General features: G+C 34.7%; 1 protein-coding gene across 3 annotated transcripts in view; it reads right to left on the bottom strand.

Annotated features, from left to right (window-relative positions):
• BCKDHB (branched chain keto acid dehydrogenase E1 subunit beta) overlaps positions 1 to 23,753 on the bottom strand; it is a 274,508-nt gene that overhangs the window by 163,116 nt on the left and 87,639 nt on the right. For 2 of the 3 annotated variants that reach the window (XM_069066957.1, XM_069066955.1), the window contains exons 7-8: positions 16,751 to 16,848; positions 15,399 to 15,509 (exon numbers count right to left, since the gene is read on the bottom strand). In XM_069066957.1, the coding sequence (XP_068923058.1) occupies positions 15,399 to 15,509; positions 16,751 to 16,848 (209 nt within the window). Of the gene's footprint in view, positions 1 to 8,101; positions 8,646 to 10,530; positions 10,579 to 15,398; positions 15,510 to 16,750; positions 16,849 to 23,753 lie in introns of those variants that run through there. The other variant, XM_069066956.1, reaches the window with a different exon arrangement.

Raw genomic sequence — 23,753 nt, forward strand, 5'->3', positions numbered from 1 at the left:
GAGAGAGAGAGAGAGAGAGAGAGAGAGAGAGAGAGAGAGAGAGAGAGTACTGAATAGAAAATTGTACATTCAAACAGAAGACAGAAGAGAAACATAAAAAAGTAAACATGAAAGAGTAATCATAAGGGACTCAATGGAGTTAAATTGCTTACATTCCTATATGGGAAGATGATACATGGAACTCCTAAAATCTTTATCATTTTTAGAGCTATTAAAAGGGGTCTGCACAGACAGAGGGCACAGGTTTTAGTCAATTATGTTGAGATAATCTAAAAAAACAGTAGGGGAGAGGAAGAGGAATGCACTGGGAAAAGGGGTAAGGGAGAGGTAAAATGGGGCCAATTTTCTTTTTTTTTTTAATGCTTTATTAACTTCTGATTTACATCATTCGTTTCCGCCACATTTTGAGTTACACATGTTCTCCCTGTTTTTCCCCTACCCACTGCCCCAAAATAGCAGTCCCACAGGATATCCCCTCCTCCAATCTGCTCTCTCCTATATTTTCTCCCATACCCCTTTCAACTTTTCCAGTGGATCTCTATGCATCAGTGTCTGTATATCTTATTTCACAATTACATGTAAGATGGTATTAATAATAGTTTATACATACACACACACATATATATACATATATATTTGAATATTTTATTTTAAAACTTTCAATTCCAGATTCATTCCCTTCCTTCCTTGTCACCCACACTTACTGGGAAGATAAGCAGTTCAGTATAGGTTGTACATGTGTGGCTAATGCAAAACAATAACATAGTAGATATTTTGTAAAAGATTGACTATATTTCCCTCCCTCCTATCCCACCTCCCACTTGTTCTATTCTCTACTTTGATCCAGTCAACTTTTCAAAAGTGGGTGCTTCCAGCTTCCCTCCTCCCCAGCCTGTCCTCCCTTCCATCATCGCCCCTCTCATCCCCTTCCCCCCCCATTCTCCTGGAAGGTGAGATACCCTATTTAATGTGTATTCCACTCCCTCCTCAAGCCAGATTCAATGGGAATAAGGTTGACCCATTCCCTTTTGCCTTCCTATTCTTCCCTTCCATTGTAACCATTTTCCCTTGCCTCTTCTGTATGAGATAGTTTCCACAATCTGTCTCTCCCGATCTCCTCTCATTATATTCCTCTCACCTCTTAATTTCACCTTTTAAGTATCATCCCTTCCTGTTAAATTGGTCCTGTGCCCTCTATGTATACCTGTAAACATATATATACACATTCACATATGTATTCATATGCCCATATACCCTCATATATAGACATTATATATACTTCTAATCCCTTCAACTACTGAAAAAAGTTTCATCAGTTACAATTATTGTTTTTCCATGTAGGAATGTTAATAGTTCAACTTTGATAAGTTCCTTATGATTTCTTTTCCCTGTTTACCTTCTCATGCTTCTCTTGCTTCTTGTATCTGAATGTCAAATTTTCTATTCAACTCTGGTTTTTTCAGCAAGAATGCATGAAAGTCCTCTGTTCCACTGAATGACAATATTTTCCCCTGAAACATGATACTCAGTTTTGCTGGGTAGGTGACTCTTGGTTTTAATCCCAGCTCCTTTGACCTCCAGAATATCATATTCCAAGCCCTTTGATCTCTCAGAGTAGAAGCTGCCAGATCCTGGGTTATCCTGATGGTGTTTCCACAATATTCACATTGTTTCTTCCTGGCTGCTTGTAATATTCTCTCCTTAATCTGGGAATTCCAGAACCTAGCTATAATATTCCTAGGAGTTTTCTTTTTGGGATCTTTTTCATGAGGTGATCTGTGGATTCTTTCAACCTCTATTTTGCCCTCTGGTTCTAAAACATCAGGGCAGTTTTCTTTGAGAACTTCCTGGAGGATGATTTCTAGGTTCTTACTTTGGTCATGGCTTTCAGGTAGCCCAATAATTTTTAAATGACCACTCCTGGATCTATTTTCCACATCAGTGGTTTTTCCCATGTGATATTTCACATTGCCTTTTATTCTTTCATTTGTTTGGATCTGTTTAACAGCATCTTGATTTCTCAGAAAGTCATTAGCTTCCATTTTCTCCAATCTAATTCTGAAGCAATGATTCTCCTTAGTGAGCTTTTGAGATTCTTTTTCCATCTGGCAAATTCGACTTTTTAAGCCATTCTTCTCCTCATTGCCTTTTTGAGCCTCCTTTGCCAATTGAGTCAGTCTGTTTTTTTAAGGTATTATTTTCCTCAGTCAGGCTGTTGACTCTCATTTCATAATTTTCTTGAATTGTTCTCATTTCTCTTTCCAGTCTTTCCTCCACTTCTCTTATCTGCTTCTTAAGGTCCTCTATGGCCTGTAAACCAGATTGTATTTTCCTTTGAAGCTTTTGGTGCAGGAGTTCTGACTTTGCTGTCTTCCTCCTGTTCCATGCTTTGCTCCTTTTTGTCCTCAAAATAGGAGTGTAATGTTGGAATCTTCTGTCTGTGTTGTTTCCTTTGCCTGCTCATTTTGCCACTCAATCACTTGACTTTTGGGCTTTTTGCCACAGTAGGACTCTGCCACCAGACAGGGGAGCTTTCATCCCAAATGCTGGGGTTTTCTCAGCTGCTGCAAGTATTAGATGGGTGCCCTCTCTGAGGTCTCCACATGCTCTGGCAAGCTGGACACACACCCCAGGACCTCCACCCTAGACTGCAATCCAGATCCAAGCAGGTTAAAGCAAGAGCGATTACCCCTCAGACTGGTGCTTGGTCCCCCTACACTCTGCAGGCCAGAAGCTGAAGCTAGCACGTGACACTGGCTGGCTGTGCAGGCGTCTCAGCGGCTTCTCGCCCTGGGGGTAAGAGCCACACACTCCCACTTACTGGTCCCAAAGTCCAGACTGCACTGACCTCTCACTTTGTACTTTACATCTATGTGTTGATAAATCTGGAAACTGCCACTGCTGCTGCTGATCTGGAGTCCCTCTGGCCGGCAGCTGGTCAGGCCCACCCCAGGGCTAAAGTCTTAGAATGGGGCTGGGCTCGGCTCCCAGAGCACTGCGCTGGATTCCTGCTGGGCTGTCCTCAGCAGAAGGTTAGCTCCTGTGTCATTTTGTGGGTTCTGCAGCTCCAAAGTTTGTGTAGAGTCCCCTTTTTACATGGATTGGGGAAGGTGAAAGCCAGAGCCACGGAAAGGTCGTGCTTCTACTCTGCCATCTTGGCTCCGCCCCCCCAATTTTCTCATGAAAAGAAGGTGCATGGGGCGGCCAGGTAGCACAGTGAGTAAGAGCACCAGCCCTGGAGTCAGGAGGACCCAGGATCAGTTCTGGCCTCAGATACTTAACATCCGCACAAAATAACTGGCCATGTAACCTTGGGCAAGTTACTTAACCCCAGTTGCTTTAAAAAAAAAAAAAGAAAAGGAGGTGCAAGGTAGGGCTTTTTTTGTAGAGGGAAGAATGAGGGGAGGGTGGGCAATACTCAAATTTCATTGTCATCAGAATTGGTCAAAAAAAGGGAAGAGATGTGTGTGTGTGTGTGTGTGTGTGTGTGTGTGTGTATACACACACACACATACATACAATACACACTCAGTTACATAGAAATCTACCTTACCCAATAAGCAGATAGGAAAGGGAAAGAGATATAAAGTGGCACTGATAAAGGGGAGGGTAGATTAGGGGAGGAATTGGTCAGAAGCAAGACAGACTTCTGAGCAGGAACAGGATAAAAAAAAAGGATAAAGTGGAAAATAGGGTGGGGAAAAAGGCACATTTTGTGATCATAATTGTAAAAGTAAATGGATGAGCATTTAGAACAGAAGTGGATAGAAGAATCCAACAATATGTTGTATACAAGAGACAAAATAAGGACAGAAAGATTCATAAAGAATTTAAATGAAGGGCTTAGAGCAGAATCTAATATGTTTCAGCTGACATATAGAGGGCAGGGGTGGCAAAAACAAAAGCAAAAATCAAAGTAAAAGAGATAATCAGGGAAAGCATATTTTGCTAAAAGGTACCATATACAATGAAGTATATCAAAAAATTTTATGACTAACTTCTCTGATAAAGATCTCATTTCTCAAATGTATAGGGAACTGAGTCAATTTTATAAAAAATAAAAGCCATTCCTCAATTGATAGTAAAACAATATTTTGAACAGTTTTCAGAATAAGAAATCAAAGCTATAGTCATATAAAAAATGCTCTAAATAACTATTAATGCTGGAGGGGATGAGGGAAAGTAGGTCCATTAACTAACTATTAATTAGAGTAGTGAACTGGTCCAATCATTCTGGAGAACAATTTGGAACTATGCCCAAAGGGCTATAAAAGCGCATACCTTTTGATCTAGCAATACCACTACTAAGTCTATATCCAAAGAGATCAAAGAAAAAGAAAGGACCTATACATACAAAAATATTTATAGCAGATCTTTCTATAGTGGCAAGGAATTAGAAATTGAGGGGATGCTCATCAAATGGAAAATGGCTGAAGAAGTTGTAGTATATGACTATGATGAAGTACTATGGTACTAAAAGCAATGACAAGGGGAAAGATCACAGAGAAACATGGCAAGACCTATATAAACTGATGCAAGATGAAATGAAAGGAACCAGAAGATCATTATGCACAGTAACAGCAACAAAACAAAGAGTAAGTATTATCTATAATGGAGATAAACTAAATTCCTTACCAATAAGATAAGAGGTGAAGCAAGGATATTCATTACCACCACTATTATTCAATACTATATTAGAAATGCTAGCTATAACAGTAAGAAAAAAGAAAGTGAATGAATAATAGCCAACAAGGGAACAAAACTACCATTCTTTGTAGATGATATAGTGATATATTTAAAGAATCCTAGAGAATGAACTAAAAAACTAGTTGAAATAATTAACAACTTTAGCAAAACTGTAGGATATAAATAAATCCACATAAATTACCTGCATTTCTATATATTATTAACAAAAAGAGAAATTATATTTAAAATAACTGCAGACAATATAAAATACTTGGGAGTCTACTACCAAGATAAACCTGGGAGCTATATATGGACACAACTACAAAACACTTTTTACATAAATACAGATATAAACAGCTGGAAGCATATTAATTGCTCATGGGTAGGCAGAGCCAATATAATGAAAATGACAATTCTACCTAAATTAATTTATTTATTCAGTGCCACACCAATCAAATGTCCAAAGAATTATTTTACAGAGTTGAAAACAATAACAGATTATCTAGAAGATCAAAAGGTCAAGAATATCAAAAGAAATCAATGGAAAAAAAACTGAAGGAAGGCAGCATAGCAGTAACAGATTTCAAATTATATCATTAAGTGACAGTCACCAAGATGATTTTATTCTGGATAAAAAATAATGGGGCTGATCAGTTGAACAGATTACTTACACAGCATGTAGAATCAAAGTAATCTCACAGTAATCTATTGTTTGAAAAACCCAAATATCCAAGTTGTAGAGGCAGGAATTCACTAATTGACAAAAATAGATTACAAAATCATTTTTCTCACATATTTCAAGGGGTCATCAGAAAAATTAAAAGCCATGAAATGAGTGAATTGTAATCAACATAACTAATGGGTCAAAAAAACCCAGAAATCTGATCCATAATATGTAAATATAATTAAAAAGACAATGATGAAAAGCAATAAAGCCTAAAAATTTGTAACTAATATATATAAAGTTGTAAAACAAATAGTATTTATATAGACATTCTCAATAAGTGTTACATTTAACTAGGTTCAGAATATTTACAAAAGAACCTTTAAATGGAGCATAATCTCTATTTAAATTCTTATTAAAATCCTATGAATACTTTATAGACTACTTTCTCCTTAAAATTATTTCTATTTATATCAAAAATGCCTTGCTTAACCTTCAGACTTTCAAGGCACATCTATAGCCCATATTATTTCATATTTTCAAAACATGTGCAGATATCTGCAGGTATATACCACTCAATTTATGCAAATATCTAAATTCCTAATCACAATTAATCTAACTTCAGCTCTCAAACACTTCTTATAAAACACAAAGTGTATTAAAATTCTATTTCATGAAATAATGCTCAAAATAAAAACCTTTCTCAGAAGTGTGTGTATATATGTTATTCACATCAACTAATCAACTATGATTTCTAATGCATGGGATGTAGCAAGGAAAATTAGTTTAAGCACAACATTGTCCCCCCCCCCTTTTTTTAAAGCAATTGGGGTTAAGTAACTTGCTCAAGGTTATATGGCCAGTTATTTTGTGTGGGTGGCAAGTATCTGAGGCCAGAACCGATCCCGGGTCTCCCAACCGAGGCTAGAGCTCTTACTCACTGCGCCACCTGGCCTCCCCAATCTCCCCCTTTTTTTTTTAAAGCAACTTCCTATCCAAAGTTACCTCATATCTATTTTTAATTTGTCTTCTATATACCTATGGTATCTTTCAGGGCTCTATTGATTAGTCATTCCCCCCATCTCTCTCCCTCTCCTTGGGTCTCCCTATTCCCTGAGACACAATAATATTGAAATTAGGGGAATTAGTAATCCTACAACAACCTCTAAGTGTTCAAGTGAAAAGGAGTCAATTGATGTCAAAAACTTCATTGTTGTCTTATTTAAAGAAATTACCACAGTCACCCCAAACTGTAACAACCACCATCCCGATCAGTCAGCAGCCATTTTAATTAGGGTATGTACATTTTACTTTGTACTTAATAGGCTATAGTCTAGTATAAACAATAACTTTTATAAGCATTGGGAAACAAAAAATTTGTGACTCTCTTTATTGCAATATTCACTTTATAGTGGGTCTGGAATCAAACCCACAATATCTCCAAATGTATGCCTAAAGTTGTAATGAAGTTTTTATAGCAGAGGATATTATTATTAAAACGCAAAAAAAAAAAAGCGTCATCTCAAAAGCAACAAAAAACTTACTATGGACCACTGTTAGGAGCTAAGAAAGGTAATCAACTCCCTATTATAATATTGAACTGCTTTAGGAGCTATTCTTGTTGTACCAACCTGACTTCCCTCTCCACAGTGGAGCTATTGTTACTGTTTGTCCTTCATTCTCAAAGAGGACTATGATATCAGGGAAGTGATGTCATAACATCTAAGTGAATTGGATTTAAATGAGGGAGGGCTGTGCTACAAAACCAGCTTCATCTCCAGAGCCATATGGGTCCAGTGGCCAGATATAGATTAGGACAACTGGAGATGACCCAAGTAATGAAGTAAAGATGCAGTGGGGGACCTTGGCCTTTTCAAGCTAAGGTCTTTAACAGTAGAGTAGAAACAGATGGAAGGTTACCTTAACCAAGAGAGGAGAAAGAGCCCAAGATTCTATACCAAAGTACATTAATATATGTGAGTAAATCAGTAGAAAAGGATGATGTTGCTGATCAACCATCTTATCACTGACATCAGGCTACCCTCTGAAACAAACTCAACCTAAAAATGTGACATATTTTATCATATTTCCAAATAATACCATTTAATGTTAACAGATGGGATTACTGCTAACAACAGTGTTATCTCATTTCTGAATGGATTTTAGATAAAACACAGGCAACTATTTATTCATTAAATAGTGCACAAAAAAATCCTCATTATCAAATTTTAAATAATTTTACTGTAGTCTTAAAATATAATTAAACAGACTACAGTGACTCAATCCACCATGTTAAAGCAATTTAAAAAATTTTTAACCAAAACAATATTTTACTGTCAAAGAGATATGTAATTTCCTGTGGTCATCAGTTTTCAGATTATATGTTTTGACTAAAGGCTCTTTAAAAACGTTAGCAAGCATCATTCACTGCTTTTAATCCCACAGGTAATACTATTTGCTTTGCTATACTAAAAAAAGTACAAATTAAGTCAATCTATTTAAACAGAATTTTAAAGATACCTTAGAAGAATAAGACACAATTGTAGAATTCATTTAGGATTAGAATCTAAAATATACTTTACCAATGATAAGTAGTCGCGAACAAAGACAAAAAGAAAGTATCAGTCACCTATTTTGGTCCAAGAGAGGCCTCTAGTGGTTAACATATCCATGTTTAAGAAGCAGAATATTCTTTTTTATATAGCTTCTATTCAATTACTGTTGCTAAGTCAGTAAAAATAGTTCAGAATCTCTTTTATTTTTATTTTATTGTTTGTTCATTTTTCTTCCTTCCAACTTTGACTAGTCATACTTGCCAAGAGATGTTTCAATAACAACACATAAACAAAAATATAAAATAAAATAATAACAAATAAGAAAAGATCACAACAGTAGAAAATAGCTTGAAGTAATGAAGTATTAAAAGTCAATGAAACTATAAATAGCTCAGATCTTTTCCACCATATAATCTCCAAAGGGAAAATAAACAATTCCTCTTTAAAAAATGATATCAATCTATCCTATACATTTTGCAGGTCACAGATATATTTTAGCCTTCTTAGGATAATGGATTAAAAAGATTAAATTACTTGTATTTCACAGTTCACTTTATTCTAGACAGAGATCATAAATATATTAAGATTATGACATATGAGACATAATAATGTGTTAAATTTTAAAGGAAAGTATTTTGAACTGTTTTGTGATATCACCTGGTTTCTCTCCCAGCTCTTACATTTATGAGCTGCGTAATCACAGGCAAATCATTTTATCTCCTGAGCCTCAGTTTCTTCATCTGTAAAAGAGGAATAATACAAAAATTGCACAATTCACAGAGCTGGGAGAATGCAGTAATAATGGGAGTAATGAGGAACTCAGCAATAAGGACCTAGTCCTAGGAGCAATAGGCTCTGTTTGTTATCAGGGCATGAGGATTCTTAAGAAGGCTGTTCCTGATGTATTAATAGAGGTTCCTATCCTCTACTTCAGAGAACATAAAGGTATTTTGTGACTATGTCCTGTCCACTTATTGCATGATGATGACAAGTCTTTCAACTGGCTGCTAACTGAGTACTAAGCATACACACCAAAGGAACCAACAGGTCAAATCTCCTTTCTCCTGGCAATAAAGACAACATTTTGAGCTCCAAGTGATAGGGAGTTGATGAAGCAGTGGGGAAGATGTTTCCCTCACCAGGCTAGCCAGTGAACACATGGCTTCATAAGCAATCCTTTATCTAGGAGGGGGCTACCTCCTGCTTGTGTCATTTTCTCCTTTGACACAGGGCTTTTCAAGATCTCAAAAAGTTGAAAGAACCACCAGGAGTCCAGCAGCCAAGCCTGCCAAGATGTTAGCCCTAAAAAGCAATCTGTATGAGCAACCCCAGCAGAGGATCTACTTGGCAGCAAAGCCTTGAAAGCAAGAAAGGGAGATTCATGCAGTGACTATGCCATACCCATATATGAACCTAATGATGGAAGTGTAGGTAGTACCATCTTTAAGTTGGTGCCCAGGGATTAAGGTGCTATAGGGAAGAAAATACTAAATTTCAGGGGATGTTTTTTTTTAACTTTAATCCTTGCTATATCTTTCAATAAATATTCCTTTGTGAAATCTAACTACATTAAATGATTATCAACTAATGTTGAAGAGATATTAACTCAATAAGTAGAAAATGGGGTGCTAATCCCTGATATGAGGAGATATTAACTAGATAAGTGGAGAAGAGGGTGCTGATCACTGATATAAGTGATATTGAAGAGATACTGACAGAGGCAAATTATACTGGGACACTGTTCACTGGTGGGTGATATTGTGGAGCAGCTAGAATCAAAAGAATCCCACTGCCCTCTGGGGATACCCCTAGAACTCTGAGGGAGGAAATATAGCCAACCAAATATCAGTGAACTATCCTGCTGGAGCACATGAGTTTTGAGTCCTTTGATGATTCCCTGAAGGACAGTCCTATGATGCTGTGAACTGTATATGTAAGAGAGAAGTGACTGCTGAAAGACTCATGAGAGAGCCATGTAGAAAGGGAGAAGCAGAGAACCAGGCCCCTCCTCCCATCTTCTCAAACTTCTAGAGGCACCTCACTGAGCCCTCTCATGGGCTGGAAGAAGGCAGTGCTCAATGCACATGCTCCCAGGACTAGGCTTCCAAAGACCAGTCTTCCCTCTGGTATATTCTCCCTAAAATTATTTGCCCTAATATGAACTTAACCAATCCTTGATATCATCAATAGCCAATCAATAATCAAATAGCTTTTCCACAGGGATATAGCTTGTTTGTTCCTTTTGTATGTGTACAGTTATAGCTCAGCAGCCAATTGAAAAGCCTTTATTTTTACAACTCCAAAAAGTCACCCATGCTCTATAGTGGAGAACCAGACCCACCATACTTTTAGAAGCAGTTAAGCAACCTCAACACATATTTTGGGAACAGAGAGAAACAATTTTGAATGCTGCTTTGACTGAGCCCTCACTGTACAGCACCCCTCTTATGGTAAACAAACATGAATTACTATCACGAGTTTATTAATTCTTATTCTGCCAATAAAAGGATTATTATGAATAAACCATAAGGTACTATATAAATGCTTTGTTCTTCCTGTGATAATAAGGGAGAAATGAAGTGAAGGAAGGAGCAAAAGGCAACAGAGCTAATAAGGAATCCTTACTTGCTTACTGGATCATATATTCTTTTTATGTAATCCCTGTGACAGTTCCTAAGGAAGGAAGCATTCCTCTATGAGCCTTTTCTTTTACCAAAAAGCTTACATATTTCTAAGAAAATAATTTACACTATCACAGGTAACTTCCAAATGAGAGTGGGCATTTCATTAAAGCACAAGCAATAAAAAAAGTTATAAATGAATAACCCAAAATAAAACTTGCTTAATATTTTAATTTTTAACCACAAAAAGTATAACTCAAAGAGCACATAATGTCTCACCATTTTAGTCTATTCTGCACAACATTGCCAAAGTCATTTTCTCTAGGCACATATCTGACCACATGACTCACCTATTCAACCAACTCCAGTGGTTTCCCAGTGCCTCCAGGATAAAATATAAACTCTTCTGTTTAGTTTTAAAGCTCTTCACAAACTGACCCCAACTGATCTTTCCAGCCTTGTTAGATATCACTGTTTATTCTACCAGACCATGCTTACTACCTCTTGACTTTTACTATGGCTCTTAAAAAAAAAAAAAAAAACAGTTTTTGTTCTTATTTTTCCCCAGAAAATCAAGCTACCCTTTAAAAATATACCTATACATATAGATGCACGTATATATAACTATATCCATAGATCTATTTCTATATATTATTAAAAATGATTATATTATATATATTAAGTATTAGTTTATATCCATATTGAAATATATATATATATGTATATAAACAAGTTGACATCCAGAAGTACAGTTTTGTAAGTAAATTCAAGGCATCACAAAAATAAGACTACATCACCATATTTGTGAATTTTTTTCTCTTTTCAAAGAACAAAAACTTCATTGAGACAGGCATTTTTTTTTGTTCATACCACTACATTTTTTGCTTCATTACACTTTTAAAAATGCAATTACAGGGTAGCTAGGTGTAACAGTGGATAGAACACCAGCTCTGGAGTGAGGAGGACCTGAGTTCAAATTCAGTCTCAGACACTTACTAGTTGTGTGGCCTTGGGCAAGTCACTTAACCTCAATTGCCTGTCGCCCTCCAACAAAATTAAATAAAGGTTCTTACACCATCCCCTTAAAAAATGCAATCACAAAGAATAGATTATCTCTTTCAATGACATCCCTAAAGAAGGTGATTTAATTCACCTATTTAAGAGACAGTATGGATTTATAGGTACGCACAAAAATAGCAAATAGGAAGCACTTACAGTCACCCCATAATGTACCATGATAAAGAAACCCAACATCTTTTCTTAATAAGAAAAGGACCTAACTTAAGTAAATCACTAGAAATATGATACAGAAGCTGCACAAACAACATTCATGAGATTTTTTTAAAAAGTAAGTCAGTCTTTAAAAAATGATTATGTGTTATAAATTGAAACACAACCTTTCTAGGAAGAAACAGATGGTTTTACAAAACAAAAAAACCTTTAATCCAGAAGTTTACATTTCAATATTTCATAATTTTTGTAATTATGGTGTTAAATGCTTCTATAAGTTAAACAATATGGAAATCAACACTAAAGAAGCAATTTTCAAAGAAATCAGAAACTGAAAGCCACAGAGCTCTCCATTTCATCTTTCATAACTTCAAAGGTAAAAAGAATACCAAAGCACACAGAACTGCTTCCTTATCAGACTTTGGGTCAGCATTAGACAAACACAGAAAATTTCAAAATTAAAAATGATCAACCTTATGTTGTCATGTCAAGGCAAATAAGGGCCTTTGAAACTGGCAAGCTGTAGAATTAACACAAACATAATTTTTAAAATCATAGTAACACTTCCTCCATTTTTGTTATGCAGCAACCTTACCTGTATGGAACATTGATAAGAATATTAAGTAAGCAACAACAAAAAAATCCCTCTAAATTGCCAAAACAAATTATCACAAAGTTCATGTACTAAACTTTCCTGCACTGTACTCTAGCAACAAAACATGATAGGTACTTAATACATTTTTGTGGAATTGAAGTAAATGGATTCATTGAAGAGTACCTAGGAGTGAAAGAGGCTTACTTTACACACAATTCCACATGCCAGAATAATTGGTCTTAAGTTTCACAAGAAACATGGGTTTGGTACAGTTGAGAGGATGGGGCTTGTAGTTAGACCCCAAGATTAAAATCTTGAATGTGATACTTACCAACTAACTAGGGATCACTTAACCTATCAGACTCAGTTTCCTCATCTATAAAATGTGAGTAATAACCACTTATATCACAGGGTTCTTATAATAGAAGTACTTTATAAACTTGAAGGGATGAGAGAGGCTGCTACTTGAAAAAACACTAACAAATAAAACATGCCCATATAAACAACAGAACTATAAAAAGGAGATAAGCAAGGCTTCCAGGCTTTGTCAACAAATCTGACCATATATTTCTAAAACACCTAAACTGCCAGCACTGTACTTTACAAACATTAAATAAAGATAAAATTAAACCAATTACACAACTGTAGCCAACAGTTTTAATCCATGTACAACAAATTATATATATATATATACATACATATATATATAAAATTATTTTTACCTTAGTAAATTTTCCCTGATTTGACTTTACAAAAATACTCAATATTTATACTGAATATTAAATAGATAACAGCTCTCTTTTCTTCAAGAAAAAGCTGAGGGTCTGATTTGACTTTTTAAAAAGCAGGGAGCCAGGTTGGGGTAAGAGAAAGATAAAAAAAAGTACAAATAATAAAGTGATTACATACATATTTCAGAAATCAATCATTAAAAATGTAGTATTAATGGGAATGTAGTTAAAGAATTTAATTACTATTAGCCAAGAGGCTGGTGTTAAGGTCTTCTTATCTTTCGTCTTTTTCTATAAAGGTACTGTTTCATTTCAGATCTCTTACTAGAAGAAAAACAAACCTATGACTTATGCCAGGATCTGAAAAGTCAGATCAACTAGCCTCCATGCTTGTCAAGAAAGGACATCCTCACTTTCACTGTCACAACTCATCAGTCACTGGGGGGAAAAATAACATGAAGGCTCTACTCACCATCCCTGTAAATTTCCAAACCAAAATAACCTTCTCTAGCCATCACTCCTCTATATGTGCTATTTTCCCCTAATAGAAAGTGAACTGGTTCATTAAGAACAGAGATTGTTTTGCTTTTGTATTTTCATAGAATTAGAACAGTTTTTTTTACATATTGTAAGAGCTTGATGAATGATTTTTCATTCATTCACTCTCTCCAAAACAGCACCAGAATACCCTAAGTCCAATGTTCAATATATCTTATCCTCACACAGTACAAGTGGTTAATTTAGTTTTCTTTTTTTTATCTAATAAACAAAAAGCCTTCACTACAAAACTCAGTAGTGTTCTATGATCACACAAAAATAAAGTCTACACAGCCAACAAACAAAAGCTGGCAAAAAAATTAAAACTATTTACCAAATTTTAATGCAGTACGTTCCTTTTCCTACTGTTCCCAGGGTCATGATCCAGTTCATAGTGAAAAAAACATTTAAGTTTTCATCAGTACCAAGGAGAAGCCCTAATCAATGCAGGGAAGGACAAGGCATAAAGTGTTATTCCAAGTTCCATATTTGTTATTCCTTCACATCTATAGGATCCACCACCCTATGAAAGAATGGCATTCGCCCATAAAGGAAAACAAAGTCAAATTTTAGCATGTGTAGGAATAAACTATGCCACAGCATAGATCTTCCCTGCAAACCTAGAAGGCTATGTCAAAGCCATCGGAACAGTGGTAATTAGAAACCATTCTGACAGAAATAAAAATTTCTGAAGCCCTCTGAAGGAAACCCACATCTGACTTAGGTAGAGTGTAAGGAAGCAGGGTTTTTTTTTCATATTTTTATAAATTGATCTTAATCATAGTAGCTACAAAAATAAAAACTGATGGTTTCTGAAACAATTCATAACTATGTCATGTTCAGGCAGTGTCACTACAAAAATATTTATTTTAATGAAGGCTAATGGAGGTAATAAATTATTTCCTAAATTATATAATAAGATTCCATCTGACAATATCATTTACTAAACCCAAAGCAGTAATATAAGTAATTTCAATTTAACCAACCTTGAAAATACCTTATTTAAGTTTTAAAAAAACACTTCTAAGTCAGAGGGAAAGGAGGTAGAATTAAACTTTAATATTCTTAATCCCAATATGAATTTTCCATAATAATAAATCAAGAACAAGCAACAATGTCATCACTATCTAAATTGAATTCATAAAAATGATAAAAATGACAGAAAGGAGTATTATATTCCCTTTATTTCTATCAACTGAGGGAAATAAATGTACTGTTAATTCATATGGGCAGTCATAACTATGACACATGTTGGTTCTAACAAGGTTAATAAAGACTAAATCATGCTTTTAAAAGGAAAAAGCATCTTAAACCTAAAAGCAATTAAGAGTAGTGCTAGCCCAAGTAGACACATCCTAAATGGCTGTTTTCATAAAAAGAAAAAAATTTAATGGGAGCAGAATGAATCACAAAGATGTAGCATTCATCTTGGGATCAAAAGTAATAGAACTGAACATCAGGTACAGCACCATGGATGACTAAAACCTCCTTCTTTTCCATAAACCTTTCACATTTTTGTGCTAAGTTTGTGTAGGCTAAAAAGAGAGGAGGGGACCTGTAAGCATCAGCGTCTGAACTTTTCATTTTATATGCTCTATTTCAAAACACTATTGTAAGTGTTTCATCTGTGAGAAATCAAGAGGACTATAGAAAGGGTACCAAAAATTAACTTCAAAATCATTATTCTCAATTGAACCACATTTGCCACGGTTTGATGTCAATGGCAATCAATCATATTTTTCTAACATTAGCAAAACTAGAAAATTAGCTATTTTTTACCTTGCAAACTGTATCTACATCCCAAGGTATAATAGTCTTCAAGTCAATTATTTCACAAGAAACTCCCAATTTTTCTCGAGCCATGCTTGCTACTTCTCTGATCACATGAACCTGAAATGGGGAAAAGCATTTAAATGTTTGAAAATTTGTGGCATTCTCCCTCAAATTACTTAATACTACTTTAGGTCTATCATGAGAATCATTCATTTTTTAAAAAATGTTCACAATTAGAAACAACGAAAACTAAAATTCAAACCACACAAAGGAATAGCTAGTAGTTGTTTATGTGCTACTATCATTAGACTACTCTAAATAATTACCTTCTTAAGTTTTCATAAAAAGAATTTGAGGAGCAAAATTTCAAAGTAAGTCATGAAGTAAATGTACAATAATATTTCATATTGTTTTAAGATAATACTACACTACTAATATGAATACAAGTCACAATCTAAATGAATATTAATTAGAACTACATCAAAAATTAATTTCCACTTATGGAAAAATTTATAGAGAATTATATTTCTACAAAAGGTAATTCCACAGGGTGAACAGGCCAATTTTAATTTTGTGATGAGAGACAAGATAATATTATCTAAACTACCACACTCACTAAATTAAATACAATTTATTAGATAGTTAATAAAAATTATTTTTGCTTTTCAAATATATCCATACCAAGTAATAATATGGAGAAATCATTTCTTTAAAAGAAAGTTATTTTCTGTCTAAAGAGGGTTGTTGTTTTTTTTCAAATGTCAGCAACAGAGTGGGATTTTTCTATCCCTAAGTCCCTCTTAACAGAAAACAATATTATAGACAATTGAAGTTGTACGTGCCATATGCTACAAAAGGAAGAGCTAAAAATCTACCCTAAATTTTGGACATAATGATGACAAAGATTATCTTGTATTTATATTCTTAAATGCAGCTGTGATGCTTTTCAATGATGTATAACAGCAAGCCTTCTCATTCCAGGCATCATCTATCCATATCCTCCTGAAAATTCTCCACAGGGATGCTAACCACTGTAGCAGGAATCCACTTCTTAGTCTCCTAAAATTATATGGAGACTCATCAAGCATATGGAATGTCTTTCTGTTACCCCTCTTTATTTTACCATATGCTTACACCACATCTTTTCCCAGGCATATTTTCTTTTGATGACATATTTTACATGACTTATTTCTTAGTAGTATGTTGCAATCTATATATCAACATGTGTCATTTCATTGGCCTTTATTGAAATATATTTTTAAATAATAAAAAATCTATGCTATTCCATGAATCACAGGGTATCACCATTAGAATACTATTTTTTTAAATGAGCTTGTTTCAAGAAGGAGCTTACTTACCTGTGTCCCCCAAGCAACTAGAGTAACATCACTCCCTTCCTGTAGAACTTCGGCTTGGGACAATGGGATATAATATGGCTCCACAGGCACTTGTTCCACTAAATAAAATATTGAAAAGGGAGTGAAAAAAACAATTTTTCCCTTTTATGTTTGCTCAAGGAAGAATATACTTTTTAAAACTTCATTATAAAAAGTCAATATATTTATTTCCATTGAAATAGTAATTTATCATGTGTCAACAGAAAAGGTTTAATGATAGTCCCATCAATATCAACAAAATTTCAATAAACAATATCAAAAAGCAATATCAACAACAATTACAAAATAAGTCTTGCTGTTAATATATAAACCATTCACACATAGATTTTATGAAGATGAAAATATAGGGATGGCTATTGATGTTCTTTCAGTGACCTTTTTCACTTAATAATTCCATCCATAGTTTTCCTCATTTCCTCTTTCCTTCTTCAAGAAATTTTGAAAACTGATCTATAAGTACCTTAAAATCTTGATTTTCTGTAGCATATGTTTTTCCATGTTTCCTTGGTTAGATCCTGCTACTCATTCTTCTAATTTTATATTTCAAAAAGCCATTTCCAATTCCATATATAGTCTCAGATAATGAGGCATCATAATACAAATGTGATGATAGCAATGTAATCAATGAGAAAAGATCACCACAGAAATACTGTAAAAACTGTTCTATGTTGCATCTATTTGTTAGCCTCTTTGTAGTTTTATCTGTTAAAGCTCTTGGAATCATATAATTTAAGCAAGTCTCTCACTAAGCTTTCCCCAAATTCAGTTTCTCCTCTATTTCTTTTCACTGTTCTGTGTAGGTATCTGGATTTGATACTGAAATGAGGAGATGGAAAGATATCATCTGGCTCCAGGAGTTCAGGTCACCAAGGTCCAATAAAAAAAATTTTTAGATGCTAAAAGAACTAGCAACTGCTATTACTGAGACATTATCTCTGACTTCTTGCAAGATCATGGCAAACAAGAGAGGTCCTTCAAGAATGTATCAAGTATGCAGCAGCTAGGTAGTACAGAGAATAGAGCACTGGCCCTGGAATCAGGAAGAGCTGCCTTAGACACCTGATGCATTTACTAGCTATGTGACCTTGAGCAAGTCACTTAACCCCAATTGCCTTGCCTTCCCTCCTCCAAAAAAAAGGAATGGATCAAGTAAAATGTTAAAACAAATTTTTTAAAAAAGGTGAAAATTGTCTACAAACAAAAGACCAGTAAAGCTGACTGATATTCCTGGCAAAAGTCTAGAATATTATTGTTAGTGAATATCTAAAAAAAAAAAGAAGCTATGATTATACAACTTAATGAAGAACAAATTATTTCATACTGTATTTCTTTTTCTGACAAAGCTTCTACACTGACAGGGGAATTTTGTAGATGTAGCTTACTCCAATTTTAGTAAAGCATTTGATAAAATATCTAATATTACTTTTGTGGAAAAGATGGAGAAATGTGGGCCTAATAAGACTAAAACTATGTCAGTAAGGATCTCATTAAATCACAGTACACAGAAGTAGTCAGTAATGGTTTGACGTCAAGTTGGAAGGAGGTATCCAGTGGAGTACTCCCCAAGAATATGCACTTGGCTATGCTTTTTCACATCTTTTAATGATTAGAACAAAGGCATAAAGAGCATGCTTATCAAATTTGAAGATGATACATATCTGAGAAAGCTATATAACATGTTGGATGACTGAATCAGGATTCAAAAATACATCAACAGGCTCTAATACTGGGTCAAATCTAAAAAGATGAAGTTTAGGTTAAAAAATCAACTTACCAAGTATAAGATGTAGGAAGTGTGACATATAGAAATTTGAGTGAAAAAGATCTGGGAGTTTTAGAAGACTCTAAGCTCAATGTGGAGGCACAGTTAGGTGGCTCAGTGAATAGTGCCCTGACACTGGGGTCAGGAAGACCTGAGTTCAAATCCAGCCTTGGACACTTAATAGCTGTGTGATTCTAAGCAAATCACTTAACCTATTTGCCTTAATCCACTGGAGAAGGAAACATCAGACCACTCCAGTAAATTTTCCAGGAAAACCCCATGAACACTGGGGTCCACAGGGTGACAACGAGGAAGATACAACTGAATGACTGAACAACAAGCTCAATTGTGAGTTCAGTGTGATATAGCAGGAGAAAAGAAAAGTAGGATTTCAAACAACATTAAGAAAGGTATAGTGTTCAAAACAAGAGAACTGATAACCCCACTATACTCTGTCCTGGTCAGACTACACACAGAGTACTGAGTTCAGTTCTGCCATTTCTGGGAACATCTTAGAAAGGTCATTATGTAGTCAACATAGGGTACTAGAAAAAATATTCAATCTGGAGCCAGAAGTGGCATTTGTGCCACTTACTACCCAAGTGACTTTAGAGAGTCACTTTACCTCTCAATTTTCTCATCTATAAAAGAGGGAATGGGCCTAGATTATTTCCAGTATTAAATCAGTAAGTTGAAGAGTATCTAAATAAGGGCAACTAATATGGTGAATGGCCCTGACATTAAGTTATAAGAGGATCAGCTAAAGGAATTGAAGATGTTTAGGTTGAAGAAATGAAGACTTAGGGACATGATAGCTCACTTTCTCTCTCTCTCTGTCTCTCTCTGTCTCTGTCTCTGTGTGTGTATATGTGTGTGTGTATGTGTCTCACTCATCTTCAATATTTCCTTATTTAGTGGATCCTTCCTGGATGCACACATACACATACACACACAAACACACACACACACACACACACAGATCTCCCCATCCATTAACAATACCTTCATTAGATTTACTATGCCTAAAAGTCCATATCTCATCTTTCTTAAGCTAAACTCCTTGAAAAAGCAATCTTTAATCTGTACTTTCGTTTCCTTTTCTCTCACTCTACTAAATTCTCTGAAGCCCAGCTTCTGAATTCATCATTCTACTGAAATTATTCTCTCCAAAGTTACCAAAAATCTCTTTTCATGAATTTTCATAGGTGCATACACCTTTCCTTGTTAACCATAGCTAGAGATGCCTGGGGAGGATACAGTTATATACATCAACAAGTTAGAAGATGCACAATTTGCATTTCAAGTCTTTGATCATGAAACTTTCAGCGTTTCATACAAATGGATTTCTCTATTTGGTGCTAAGGACATAAAATTCCCAAATCTAATAAAATTGCCTTGTTGTTACCAATATTACCTTAAAATAGGATTATTCAAATGTATTTTATTCTGACCTATCCCAGAGGACGACTTTAAATCTGGAGTTGGTTGGGAGGGGAAATATTGTCTTCATTTACTTCCTTGAGTTAACAGGGAACATAAAGTAGCTGGATTCTGAAATTGCACTTTGTCAATCATTTACTTCTAGAGTATTTTTTTTCCAAAAGCACACATAACCTTATAGAATGATTTTGGCTTACAATATTTTAAAGGGGGCAATTACAACAGCACTACAATTACAACAGAGTATAACTGAGAAGGGTGTTTCCAGGGAAGAAACAGTCAATGACTGATTCTAAAAATTGTTTCCTTTGCTTACAGGTCCTAACTCCCCACCTTCAATCCCAGTGTAAAAAAAAAAAAAAGCAGCACCAACAGGAAAAAAAATCCAAATTCCAATCTAGCAGATTGATGCTATAATAAGATAAATCAAGTCTTTTATTCTCTATTAAGGTAACAGAACTAAATAGGAAAATTATAAAAATGGAATTTTTACTTCCAATTTGATTTTAAAATGTGGAATTCTGTGTATAGAATGAAGCAGGGAAATCTGTCAATATTTTTTTTACCCCCTAATAAAATAAGTTGATAGGATTCTCAGTAACAGATGCTAGATATGAAATGCCAGGTTTCACATTTTCTTCAATTGTTTTAGTTCCTATAATCATGCAAGAAATGCTTTAAAAAAAACTTATGGCATATGAAGCTAAAGGTCACTGTCCAAGAGAGTAAAAGATTCCCCTGAAAAACATATTTAAAGGTAAAGTCTCATTACACATTTTAAATTGGATGATACGATGCTAGAAAATGAAATTAAGTCAATATTTACTTATTAAGAGTTTACTGTATGCACAGCAACTATTCAAGGTACTATTGAGAATAAAAAATAAGTTGAAGACTTGATTCCTGTTCTGAATGAGCTAACAAACTAGCTAGGGAACACAAGACAATAATGTACGACATAAAGAACTGTGATTATACATCAGAAAAAGTGAGATGGCCTGGACTAACCAGGGAAAGCTTTAGGGAGGGCATGAAAACTGAGCTGGTAATGTAGGAAATTTAAAGGAAGAATGACTTATAATAAAGATAGGAAAAGTGGAAAGGTATTCCACACAGAAGAGGAAAGTATAGCAAAGAAAAATAAATGGAAATAAGCATATGGGGAATGATAAGGAAATTAATCTGACTTGAATAAGGCTGGACAGTTTTGGACAATTTATCCCATACTTTCAGGAATAGAGCTGATTTCAAGAAAAGAAAGTATTTTTTAACAAGGCTTTGCAAAAGGGAAAATCTGCTGTCAGATTTAGAAAATGATTACTATATTAGTAAATAAGAAGGAAGCAAATAATGAGGCCCTTTCATATCCTTCTTATATTGTTTTATGGTATACTCTTAAGCAGGAAAATGACAAGACAAAGTAATGTTTTAGGAAAACTACATCAAGGAAAAGTATGGGAATGGACTATAGGAGAACAAATCATTGCTATCCAACTTGATCAAATTCTAATAGTTCAAATAATTAGCTCATAAGTCTATAAAGTTACTTTTTTGAAAGCTTGGCTAAATAAGAATTCTATTCCCATCTTCTGTTGAAGGGCGCTGATTTAGGCAAGATGTTAGAAGCCATAGTCTCCCTAAAGTCAATTACATTATGACTACTATACTTATGAATCCTATATATGAAGGGTTGCCTCAGATAAAGACTCATTTCAAGTCTCCATAAATGATACCATCCCACTATGACCTAGGACCCTCTCCCCCACATACCGTCTCTCAATTCTCTTAAATCCTTTCAAAGAATGGCAATAAGTGGCATAAAAGGGAAAGGAGGGAAGAGGAGAAGAGGGGTAAAAGTCAGTCTTATCATCATGTCTGGTCTCCTCCATACCTAACCACAGTCATTCCAGCCATCTTTATTGTTCTGAATGAGCTAACAAACTAGCTAGAGAACACAAGCCAATATTGTACGATATGCCATTTAGCCCTACTCTTCAACTGTCACCTTTCTCCTGACTTCCCATATCTTCTTTCTTCCCTGTATCACTTAAGCATAGTTCCTTTTCTCCTCTGTTTTGGATTAGTAGTAGAAGCTGGAACTCTGTTAGCCTCAAGTCACCAGAAGTTGCTTCTTGTGGGACATGATCTCAATTAGAGTCAAAGTTTTAGGGGCTTTGCTTAATAGATATTCCCCATCACCTTCCCATTTCTATAGTAGGGGCAGAGAAAAGAGGTTGTATCATTTTTTGGAATCCCAAGATGTAATTCAAAAGGCATTTTCCCATTGAAATATCATTAGAAAGTGACCAAATTCTATGAGTACTATGGTTCAGCTATGTTATGCATATATTTAAAAAATTTTCAGATTGCCTACAGGCCCTAATAAAAATAATACAATGAAGACATTTTCGCAGCATTTCAAGGTTTACAATGGACTTTAGATATATTATTTTATTTGATCTTCATAACAGTACAATAGGTACTGTTATCATTTTACAAACACCTAAACTAAGATTGGGAGATTAATTGACTTGCTCATGGTCACACAGGAGCAGGATTCACACCAAGGTGTCTTCTAATTCCAAGTATAGTATTCTTCCCATTACATCAAGCTAATTTAAATATAACTTGTATATAACATTATTTCCATGGGAAAATATATTTGGAATCCCAAAATGTCTCACTACTGAATTTTTAAAACTAAGTCATTCATAAATTAGAAACTTTCTTCCTATTATGTTTTTGTGGAGAAATCAATGATTATTCTAAGAAACTGCCACCTGTTCTGTAGAGGATTAAACTCACAAGTCACTAAACCTCTGCCTGAATTGTTTTAATTTCTAGTCATTCAAAAAGTCCTCTAAATTTACTTTTTTCTTTCTCTCAGCTTGGGTCATTAAAATTAAATTAGTTGACATTCTACTTTTAACTATGAATAAGGGGAAAATGCACTGAACTTAAGAGACAAAAGACCTGGGTACAAAAATCTCAGCACTGCCATTTACAATGTGAGAAAATTTTTCCACTTTTCTTGATCCTCAGTTATCTAATCTGTAAAATAGTTTTAATAACAGATTGTCTACCTAATATGGTTGTAATTTAAAGTATTTCATTAATAACAATAACAGTTTACAGTTATAAAGTGTTTTAAGGTTCCCAAGAAATTTGGATTCTACTTCTAGCTATGCTACATTATTACAAATCACTTAACCCTTCTGGTATGCAATTTCTACACCATTGAGTGAAATGAAAGGGTTGAACTAAAAAGCTCTAAGTACCCTGCAAATCCAAAATTCTATAATTCTGATTGAAATATATATATATATATATATATATATATATATATATATATATATATACCCAGCTTGACACCTTTTTAGTAATCTTATTTATATTCTTGTAATCCCATGTTAGTCGCCAAATTCTGTTGGTGCTATTTATATCACTCTGTATCAGTTCATACAAAGCTTTCCATTTCTCTTAAGTCCTCAGATTTACCATTCAATGAACAATAACATTTCATTACACTTATACATAAAATTATATTTCCTCAGTCCATACCTTCTGAACTTTCTGTATCTTTTGAACACTGATGAGCACCTACTCTCTACTGAAAAGATGACTTGCTTGGCTTCTTTAAAGGTACTTCATCCTGGTTCTTCTCCTATCTAAATGACCCCTTCTTCTCAGTCTTCTATAATGCATCATCATCTGTCTCCCCTCCCCTATTATGTAATTATCTCCCAGGGTTCTGTCCAGGCA

This window comes from Petaurus breviceps, unplaced genomic scaffold, assembly GCF_028583685.1.
Source record: "Petaurus breviceps papuanus isolate PSGF00001 unplaced genomic scaffold, PetGlider_PUasm1.0 90734, whole genome shotgun sequence".
In the NCBI taxonomy this organism is placed as follows: Eukaryota; Metazoa; Chordata; class Mammalia; order Diprotodontia; family Petauridae; genus Petaurus; species Petaurus breviceps.